Source organism: Populus trichocarpa, chromosome 7, assembly GCF_000002775.5.
Source record: "Populus trichocarpa isolate Nisqually-1 chromosome 7, P.trichocarpa_v4.1, whole genome shotgun sequence".
NCBI classification, from domain to species: domain Eukaryota; kingdom Viridiplantae; phylum Streptophyta; class Magnoliopsida; order Malpighiales; family Salicaceae; genus Populus; species Populus trichocarpa.
In genome coordinates, this window is record NC_037291.2 from 11,252,605 (window position 1) to 11,264,137 (window position 11,533).

At 32.5% G+C, this 11,533-nt stretch overlaps 1 protein-coding gene and 1 pseudogene across 1 annotated transcript; one reads left to right on the forward strand and one right to left on the reverse strand.

Moving 5' to 3' along the window:
* Positions 1 to 460: 460 nt before the first annotated feature.
* On the forward strand, positions 461 to 1,771 carry LOC18100963 (heavy metal-associated isoprenylated plant protein 23). Its single transcript, XM_006380383.3, has 2 exons — positions 461 to 988; positions 1,136 to 1,771. Exons 1-2 carry the CDS (start codon positions 832 to 834, stop codon positions 1,432 to 1,434), a joined length of 456 nt encoding a protein of 151 aa, XP_006380445.2. The 5' UTR covers positions 461 to 831; the 3' UTR covers positions 1,435 to 1,771.
* A 1,896-nt stretch (positions 1,772 to 3,667) lies between these two features.
* On the reverse strand, positions 3,668 to 6,702 carry LOC18100962 (photosynthetic NDH subunit of lumenal location 4, chloroplastic-like; annotated as a pseudogene).
* Between the last annotated feature and the right edge of the window lie 4,831 nt (positions 6,703 to 11,533).

The window sequence follows — 11,533 nt, forward strand, 5'->3', positions numbered from 1 at the left end:
GAAGCCGCAAAATCTTGTCATTTTCTTTCTTGCAGCATTAGCATAAAGGTTTCCTGAAGGATATAATGTCAAACTTGTTAAAAGTGTTTGTTGAATAATATAAATTTTATAAATTATATTTTAAAAATTTATTTAAAAATTTAAAATTTAAAATTAAATAAATTCTTTAATCATATCAAGCTTTAATAACTAAACGATTATGAATTTAAATTTTATTATTTTTATTTATTTGATAAAAATCAAGCATATTACAGTGTAACTCTATTCAAGTTTGAAGTTTAAATATTTTTTTATTTGAGGGAATATGTATAAATTATTTTTTAATATTAAATTTAAAAATCTAAGTTTTTAAGTTAAATTAATTAATTTTCTCATTGGTTCACTACTGTACGAGGGGCCACGACCTTTTTTCCTCTGTTTGAATCAGATCAGGAAAAGGCCTATATAACAAGTAGACCTGTGTAATCTCAAGGGAAGTAAAGAAGGAGAACAGCCTTAAAACCCCCTTTTCTTTGCATGTTACAAGGCAAGAAAAGAATCCATTGTTTGCGAGGAAGTTCCTTGTAACTTCTTGTGTAGCTCTCGCTTCAAATGTTTTTGGTGCTAGTTTAAATAAACATTACTTCTTTCTTTCAAGAAACACAACTCTTTTTTCTTTTCTAATTTCCATCTCTCTTCCTCACCTTTGTTTCCTATAGAAATATTCAGCTTTCTGGGGATTTGTTGCGTTTTGTCAAGCTCTCAAAAACTTGCTTTTGGACTTCTGGAATTTTGTACTTCTTGAGAAGTTATTTTTTAGAACCATTAATAAACCATAGATATCTTGAAAAGATGGGCGTTAGTGGCACTTTGGAGTTTTTATCTGACTTGGTGGGAAGTGGTGGCCATAAACACAAAAAGAAGCAGTTGCAGACTGTAGAGCTCAAGGTCAGGATGGACTGTGATGGCTGTGAACTTAAGGTCAAGAATGCCCTTTCTTCAATGAGTGGTATGTGCCTGCCTGCCTTTCCACCTCTCTCAGTTTCTTCTCCGCTGCGTTCTTATTATTATTATTTTTTTAACAATTTGCTGTTGAAAAGAAACTGATATACGTACATTTTAGACTATATTAATTGCTGCCTTGTCATTTATGCAGGAGTAAAAAAGGTGGAGATAAACAGAAAACAACAAAGGGTGACTGTTTCAGGATATGTTGATTCCAATAAGGTCTTGAAGAAGGCAAAGTCAACAGGGAAAAGGGCAGAGATTTGGCCATATGTTCCTTATAGTTTAGTGGCTCAACCTTTCGCTACCCAGGCTTATGACAAGAAAGCACCTCCTGGTTATGTCAGGAAAGTAGAGAACACTGCCGCCATAGGCACTGTGACTAGATATGAGGACCCCTACACCTCCATGTTCAGCGACGACAACCCAAATGCTTGCTCTATCATGTAATGTAACCGAAATTAAGACGTCTACCAAATGTCCCATCGACCCGCTTCTCCTTCTCAGGGGTTTAAACACCACTGCAAAATTCCCATGTAGAGTTTATCTCAATTTTCATTTGTTCTTGGGGGATTTTCATATTATGCAGTAATAAGAATGAGTAGATTAGTATCACCCTTTTTGGACCTTTTGAATGGTCCCAAACAATGTTTTGTAGTTTTGCAGTGAGTTGTTTTGATGGGCCTAGACTTTAGCATGGGATTAGGTATTTGATGGTGAAATACTGTGGGTAGTTGTGAGGCACCTCTGAGCAGTAACAGCTCACTTTATTTTACTTTCTTGCTCATGATGTTATGGTTTTTTCCATTTTGTGACTGAAATAATGTTAACAGCTGTATTCAGCATGCTGGGTGAAGATGCAGGTGATGCAAGGATGTTGCTGTTCCTATGAGGATGCATGGCGATGAATTTGAGAAAGTTACAATACACATGACATAGTAAGGATGCTTGGATATCTTAGGTGACTAAAGCTCAAGTTGAAGTAGCTATCATTTGCCTACTGAGCAATCCCATGCCTAAAGAGGTTTATATACATGCTAAATTTGTGAGTTTTAGGCATTCAGCTAGAATCATATTTAGTCTAGGCCAGGCCACCATTTGGCTGAACTAGCAAGAACGCCAACTCCAAGGTTTGGGAAAAGGACATTGGCGCTAATATTTAAAAACACGAGGATTTCGAATCCATTTGGTTCCGGTAAAAGGCAAGGAAAGAAATTCCCAGAAAAAGCACTTCCACTCAAACCCAAATTTGAGAAAAAGAATCCCTCTTTTCTACTTTCAACCTTTCTCTGTTTCAAAGAAGCGTAAAGACATAAATCAGTCCTATAAATAGAGATTCATGTGCAATACAGTTTCCCACACAGCTTCGAAAAATCACCCCCACCCTCACCCCCACCCTCACGCTCAATTCCATTTCAAGATAAAGCACTTCGTAACAGAAGGAAAAAGCAAAAAGAAGCAACTTCCACCCATGTCCTACATATATTTTATGTTTAGTCCACTCCTCCATTATTTTGCCTTGGGATTTTGAAAGCAGACCAAGTCAAAGCACATATAAAAGCATGCATGCTGGTAAATTGATGTGGTTTTTCAGATGAGGCTAACATTATTGAACAAATTAGTATCTATAGCAGATTATGCCTGCCGAAATGCAGCAGATTATGAAGTGATGAGAGAAAAACCTAACAGGAATGAAATACTTGTAGCTAATAACAAGAAACAAGACACAAAAACTTGACAGACCAACCGTAGACAATTCAAAATCAAAAGACAACAACCAAAGTAACTTATTAAATTTATGTTGTTTGTTGCTACATAACAATCAGGATGCTCAATTCCACCCTGTGAGTAACAGAAGAATTCCCACCTCCAAGAGCAAGCGCAGTTGAGTAAGTTAGAAGAAACCACTGCTTATGTTTTGAGTAAAGGTGAAAATAAGTAATGTCAATAACTTATACTCAGAAGTTTGCACTTCATCTCTCTAACCACTCCTTTTGGTAAATTCATTGGAAAGAAAGCACATCATTACAACAGGAGTAGAGCTGAAATTTGAGCTATTCACTTGAGCTATTTACTTCCTAGTGATCTTAATGGTGATGCAGTAAGTGCTGATTTGACTTTTGAGCCATCATTGGTATATATCTTATGCAGCTTGATATGCAGAATCATTTTGTCTAAAAGTACTAATATAGTTGGTGAAGTGAAAATATATATAAAAATATCATGAGAATTCCTGAGGAAAAGTCTGATGGATGATATTTCTCATATGTGGGGTATTTTATATTTTAATGACCTTCTTAGTCAGGGTGATTGCACAATTACAATCATAGTATCTATCCAACATCTGCACCTAGCAAGTGAATTCAATCTTGTTATCTTCCCCTGCAACTAAAGCATGCATTGTCTAGCAGAAAATAGTATTTCAGAAGCATAAGTGACCTCATCCCCACCAGTCTTCTAAGATTTCAAAGAGAGCTTTAGCTTCTTAATGAAAAATGGAAGCGTAAATGAGCACCATTAATTTCTTAAAATTGATCACTTTATGTGCACAAACCATTGTCCCCCACATTTGAGTACTTTGTGGCACTCAAACAGGGAATAATCCTCTTTTTTATGTTTTTGCTAAATCCCAAAAAGAAGGGTTTATCAAGATTGGAGAGATCATGATATGCCGAGGTGGAGCTGGGAAGAATATGCTCTACTATGCACTTTCAAAAAGTAAATTTCCATACATGAGCAGCCATGGCCAGTCTATGAGGCTCTTGATCTCATAATCGTGAGTCTGTATACAAAAAGAGCTGCTTCTGGAAGTCCAAGTAGTTACAGGATTCCAATCCCAGGATTGATCCAACAATGTGTAATGATATCATTTCCAAGATAACAAGAGGAGACTCACTTGATGAACTACACTTGACTTTCATCTATTTGTTACTCCTATTCCCAGACTAGACTCGAACAAAATTGATATCATATAGAAGAGTTGAATTGCCAGGGATATTGCAATCACCTGCGTACACAATATCACGGCTGTTAGTATCCAAGTAACATGTGCAAATATTGACTGAACGCACTAGTGCTTTGATTTGAAAATTTTAGCTATACAGAAACAGTCATTGTAGTTAGCATATAAAATCATGACGAGGATGCATAACGAGTAAGATCACACATCCAGTACAGGATTAATGGGCTTAATAAAGTCTAAGTGAGAAACGATATTGGCAATAATGACCAACAGTATCAGTCATTGTATTGAAAATAATAAAAAAAGAATCCATACAACGACACTGCAAATTCAATACACACATGAACTCAAAGGCAAGAGGATGCAATTCCATATCGTTGAACATTTAAATTTCTCAAAGCTATTTGATGCACACTACAGGTTTTACTTCAGATAGTCAGGCCTCAGAAAAACTGTAAGTTGTTTCTTTTTGTTCATATGGCAACATCACCTGAGAAGCATCCTGCATGTTCTGGTCCATATGCTAACAGGGGAGGAATATGAAGCTTATGTTTTCCACCTGCGAAAAATCAGCAGCTTGACAAATCTTTCAGTCAAACAAGAACGGATACACAACACAAAAACCAATAGAACTCCTGTTGTTTTCAAAATCTTACCTTCTTGCATAGAGAGCACCACTTCAACACCTAGAATTCCCTGATCTAATCTCCCAATGACCTTAACAAATAAATAACCATGTAAAATAAAGTTGACCAGTGTAGATATATGTGAGGAAATTATACACAGCAATGACAGCATCAATTACTATGTCATATGCTGTTTATTGTTTCTGTGAAGAATGGTAGAACTGCTTCATGAAGGAAAGATCACAAATCACAAGAGTCACATACAAGTTTCAATTGGTGTTGCTGTCGATTTCTTATAATTATTGATCTCCTAATGGAAGAGTCAATTTAGCTCTTCAATATCCTTAATCATTACAATTTACAACAGAAGGATTCACAGAAAATGCCAGGACAGAGAAGTATCAAATATTTTGTTAAGCAGTGCACATGAAAACTCTAGTCTATCCTTACATGAGGACGTTGTGGAAAATGGTGTTCTGCCCACAATCGTGATTAGATTGAGAAGGAATAAAGCATCACCAATCCAATCAAAGAATAATAAGTAACAAACATAGAATGCAGATAATGTAACCTGTTAATGAAGACACAAGAGCAGTAAAAGTAATACAAAATCTCTACTGAGCACTTTGAGTTGTGACTCAAATAATACATGGTAGCAAGTAATTTAGATCCTAGTCTTAGAAGCTTCAAACATGACCGGCTGTAAATCAGGATTTCAACAGAAAATCTTCCCACTTGTATGTTTAAGAAGAAAACTGAACCAAACTAATAATTCTAGCTAATAGTTTCACACCTTTCCAACACCAATGCGCATGGTGAGAGGTCTGCCGCGTTTATAGCTTCTGTCAAAGACTATCCCATCAGCAAATCTTGCAGTGTCACGGACCTGTATCGAGGGAGAGGAGGAAAAACAAAGATTGTGACGCTTCATGGTATTTGGCATCTATCTATTAAAAGTTGTTTTTCCGGTGAGCTCATTGATAGCTCCTTGCTAACAGAAAAAAAGATATTCCAATTTTGTACTAAAACAAGTTGAATTTTTAAGGAACATTTCATGACCAGAATACAACTAATAGAGATCCATTACCACAAAACAAGCATTAATCATAGTGACAAGTTAGAAGTTAAGAGACTGCCGCAAAGATTCCTGGTCTCAGAAACCTTAGTCGGTCACATTTAAAAATAGCTGTTTCTGCCTAACATAATTTTTTTTTTTTGAGAAATTGAAGAAGATCATGAATCAAACAAACTTGCACTTTAGAGGATAAAGTTAATTCATTACTCCAATTAAGTCTAGTCCTTTATCCAACTTAATTCACAGTTTCTTCAATATGAAAGACTCAAAATTACAAAAAAAAAAAAAAAACCCAATTCTCCAATCATCATTGCCCAGAAAAACATAAAAGAACCAATCAAGAACAGATAAAAACTTACTCAAATCTAGACAAATATTGAATAACTATCATTAATTAGTCAATTTGAAATTAAAGCTTGGTATATTTACTTCAATAAAGCAAAATTCAGGGAAACAAAAAACCAAGATAGGAAATTGGCAGAATTCCTAAATCGTTAAACTTACATTGATGAGCTCATTATATTGGGCATCCACCACACCTGACCCTACAGAACATCACAATAACCAAGGGCAGAGGGAACAGAGTTAAGTTCACATGGTGGGTCTGCTACAGTAGCATAATACTCAATTCTGGTTGCTTCAGCATCCATTGGTGAGAAACCAAGAACAGAAGCAGATAAAAGACCCAAAACCCACATCAAGAAAGCACTTCTTTGTCTTAGAAACGGACTTCAAAGACAGATTTGTTTCTTTATCTTGATGAGGACCAGAGGTCCGCATCATATCATGTGACAAACAAGAAAGACATGAAAATGAAGAAGTGTGCTTGAAAGAGAAAGTGGGCTTGTTAGTGTTGAAGAGGGTTTTTTTATTCCTGAGGTTGTGAATGTTATAGCAGAGAGTGCTGCCATGTTTTGGTCAGTGTGTAATGTAGTCTGTTATGGTTTTTCAAAAAGTGGTTAAAGTTGGGAGGGTAGAAATCTTTTGGAGGGGAGGAATTTTGATCGTTGGATATGGATAGGAGCCCTCATTGATTCTGTTATTGACGGGCTAGAGATTGGAAGGCCTGGACTTAATTATTGATGCACTTGCTGCTGGGTTTAAAGTTCATGTTTGTTTTCAGAAATATTCTTGCCTTAATGATTTTTTTGAGTTAATTATAAATTAATTATCTGTTTAGCAAAACTAATTAATTGATATTTGTAATATTAAAACAATTAAATAATCTTTGATCAACCTCAATTTAATAACTTTTTTCTATTCTCATCATTTTTTTATATCATATCTACTCTTTTCCTCTCAAGTTTTGTGCTTAGTTTTATTGAAATTGTTATAATCTATTTTTTATCCATTTTAAAATAAAAAATTCCACATCAAAACATTTTTGCTGATGAAATTGGACATATTTTTGAAAAAAAGACAGCCGTTAAAAACAATCAAAATAAAAAAAACACAAGAAAAAAGAAAAAAAATACAATTAAGGATAAAATAATTTTTTTTTAAAAAAACCAAGGACTGAGCCAACACAGAAACAAAAGGTCAAGAATAATTTTGAGGGACAATTAGGGGTTTGATTAAATTTTTTTTTTGAAGACAATGGTTGAAATTGGATAAATTTGCATGAATTAAAAGATCAAAGACTAAAAAGAAATAGTAAAGTTTGAAGGTTTTATTAATTCAATCAAGGGCTTGATTGAAGAAAAAAAATTGACATTTAGAGTCAATTAGATAGGTGGTCTGCGATGTACATAAAAAAAGTATTCTTAGGCGATGATAGCACTTTTAAAAGAGAAAAAAACTTGGAAACCGAGTCATTGATTCAAATAGATTTAATAAGCTCAATTAATTTAATAATATTATTATAAAAAAGCCAACAACAATAAAAACAAGAAAAAGACAATGACTAATTAAGAAAAATGAACATTTGCCAATGTTATAAAAAAAATCATTAAATATTATTAAAATATCTCAACAATATTATTTGATAACAAAAAGAAAAAAAGATTGAACGAAAACAAGATAACATCATAAAGAGAAAAATAAAAAAAATTTAAAGATCAATTACTAGCAAATCAAACTTGTTGAATTGAAAAAAAATTCAATTTTAAAAAAGGACAAAAAACCTGACTTCACTCAGCATGCCAAACTTGTGGCCCGGTTGTGAGGTTGGGATAATGTTGTACAAAAAACATTAAATAAAACAATGGAGGTTAACTCTCAAGCAAACTAAATGATGAAAGTCAAAGCTAAAGAGAAAATAATTAAAAAAACATGAAAAAGCTTAGTCAACCCAGATTAACTTAACTAACCCATCACTCGGAAATGAGATCAAGATAACCCTATAGGAAGGAAATTGAAAAAAATCACGAGGTTGAAGGTTCAATAACCTAATGTCGAAAGAAAAAATTGAAAAAAAAAAATCAATTTAAAAAAAAAAACCTAAAACAAAGACCGAAGTCGATTTGAGCTAATTTTCAAAACTTATGACCTAGGTCATGAGATTGGGTTACCCTATTGAAGACAAACTCAAAAAAATCACGAAGCAAAATTCTCAATCATCCATAAAATAAAATAACATCAAAAGAATGAGGACCAAATTTAGTATAAAAATTAAATGAAATAAAACAACAAGGGATATAATTAAAATATAAAATGAATCAAGAAAATGATAAAAAAAATCGGAGGCCCGTTGACAACATGCCCAGTCATGGAGAGGCTATCGAGGAGATTCTAACATCATCCTGGAAGCTAGTGTTTGGCTGTCAAGCGACAACGCTCCTACCGCTCGAAGTGCACGAGCAACACCCACACGTTGACTCTTGCATTGCATACACCATTTACTTTTTTTTTAATAATATTTATATTTGTTCAAATTGCCAAATTACTCCTTCGTCAACTTGATAATAACAAAAAAAAAAACCAAGCTGAAAAGACGAAAAAGCTCTTGTACGCTAATTAAAGAAATTTGACTTTTGAGGATATTTTAGTAATTTGTGCTTTGCAAAAGTGAAAATACATGCCCCTAGACTCTAGCTAATTAAATCTTACTTTTAAGAGTGATTTAGTAATTATACTATGCTAAAAAAAAGACCTATATGCTCCAATTACATTATAATGATCAATGGGTTATGTAAAAAGATTGTTCTACCCTAATTAGCTAGTGTTAAGATTTTTTTATGGGGCAAAGCAAAACAATAATTTCATTGTAGCAATCTACAATAACATATGTGTGTGTACAGTGAAACTCTAAGCCTCTTTAGAGTTTTTTTTATATAAAATTTAACCAAAAACCAAAGACTAAAGACCAAAGTGAAAAGACACTGAAGTTAAAAGAATCTTATTAATTCAATCAAGGATGTGATTAAAGACAAAATTAAGATTAAGAGTTAACTTGGCCAAAACCACATAAATTAGGGAACCAAGGACTACACTGCAAAATATGTCAAAATATAGGGACTAAATTAAGTTGGATCAAAGGTGAAATTGAAAAGAATTTCAAAGATAAAAGCCCAATCTAGGGTCAAGTTGAAAATTTATGAAGCCAATGACTAAAATCAAGAAAGGTTGAAGTTCTAAGACCAAAAGTGAAAAGTCCAAAACGACATCGTTTAATTTAATCGCAAATCCTAATTAAATAAAGGGAAGAAATGATGTGTCATTTGGTACCTTCTTCAACCTTAAGTTTCTGGGTTTCTGGCTAATTTGAGAGAGGACCTTTGGCAATATTTTAGTAACAAATGACACGTCGTCTAGCATACATAGATTCCAACCATTTTGGTTGTTGGAAAATCAGGGTGCCTGGTTTATACGCTCTAAAAACTTGTTTTCCTTCCATTTTCAACTCAAAACATTTAGAAAAAAAATCTAATAACCTTGTGAAACCAATCTTTAAGCTCCAAAAGTGCAAAATACCGGTCCAAAACCAAGAATCAACACGAAAACCAATTTCTTCCTGATCTTAAATCTGGATTTTTAGGCACTTTCAAGGGAAAAAAACACCCAAGTAAAACTCCCCTCATCATATGGAACCATTTGGAACAAAAAATTAATGTTTTGGTGGCTGAAATTGTTGAAATGACATCTTTCTCTCTCTAGGTCAGATTCTGACAATTTCCTCTCTCTCCTCTCACCCACCAATGACTGAAAAATGATGAAAATAAAGTTTAATACCAAAATAAATGTTTGGAAACTTCAAAAGACCGATCACCTTATAGCAAAAAAACATCGGGAATAAAAATGTACTTCACAAATAAATTTGCACATGCCACCTATGTTACTCATGTTTTGCATTTTAGTCTCTTGTCTTTCAATTCAACCCTCACAACAAAAAAAAAACATGCAATTAGACTCTAATTTGGATTGAAAAGGGCTAAATTGTGCTAAAAAAGTTTAAGGATCAAATTGAAAATTTTCATAAATAGCACTATTGTAATCCATAGTAAAATGTGAGAGGGTGAACAGTAAATTCGTGTATAGTGAAAACACCACACCATTTAGCTTTATACTTAATATATAAATAAAAAGAAACTTGAATAATGATGAACTCTTATTTTTAAGGATTAATGTCAAAGTTTTTCTAAATCGATGAAATATTCTATTTTTAGGAATTAATGTCGAGACTTTCCTAAATTAATGAATTTCTCTACTTTTTAGGATCAATGTCAAGACTTTTCTAAATCGATGAAATTTTCTATGTTTAGGGATTTGATCAAAGTAAATGTTCTATTTTTAGATATAACATCAAAATTCTTCTAAATCGATGGAATCTTCTATTTTTAATGATTAACATCAAAATTTCTTAAATCAACAAAATCTCCTAAGTTTTGGGATTAATGTCAAAGTTTTTGTTAAAATCAACAGAACCTCCTATTTTTAGTGATTAAAGTTGAAATTATTTTAAATAAATGAAATCTCCTGTTTTTAGAGATTATTTTTTTTGTTAAAATTCTAAAATCGATGAAATGTCATATTTTTATGGATTAAAGTCAAAATTCTCCTAAATCAATGAAATCTCCTATTTTTAGATATTAACATTTAATTTTTTCTAAATCAATAAAATCTCTTATTCTTAAGGATTAACATAAAAAAATTCAAAATCGATGAAATCTTCTGTTTTTAGGGATTAATGTTAAAATTTTTCTAAGGCCACAAAATCTTCTATTTTAAGGGATTAGCGTTAAAGTTTTTGTAAAAATTACAAAACCGGTGAAATCTCTTGTTTTTAGTGATTAGCATCAAATCTCTCAACAACTCTTCAATGTCCTTTTAAAAATAATATATATATAAAAGCTTAGAAATAATTCAACACTTAATAAGATACATATAATAAATTTATAAGAAAACACATATCATAGATAACTTTTTATTAGAAATGATGGGATAAGAGTGACATCGATTTTTTATAGGCATAATTAACATATATAGCACCCGAATATCTAAGACTAATGTCTATTTTAAAATTCTTAATTGTTTTTTAATTACCAAGTAATTGATTCTATTATTTTTCATTTTACTTTTTGTTTAATATATAATATTCAGGTAATTTTCATACACTGAAACTAATTTTTTTTCTTAAATGAATTTTAAGAAGATCATTGAAAATTAAACTAATGCTTGCATAAATAAAAAGATAATTTTTTAATAATCTTTCTTACAATTTGAAAGCCGAATAATAACAATAATATGGAAAAAAGATTTATACAATATGAATATGGTAAAGGTATAAATTGAAAGGCAATTTGCCTATGTTTATGTTTGGAGAAGCATTCAGAGAACCTGCTCCAAGAAAATAATAAATCTTAGTTTTGATTCCGAAAACAAACCATTCCACTCTTCAAGGTGAATAAACCACGACCCCTTCTTCCACATCAATTCAATCGTTCAATA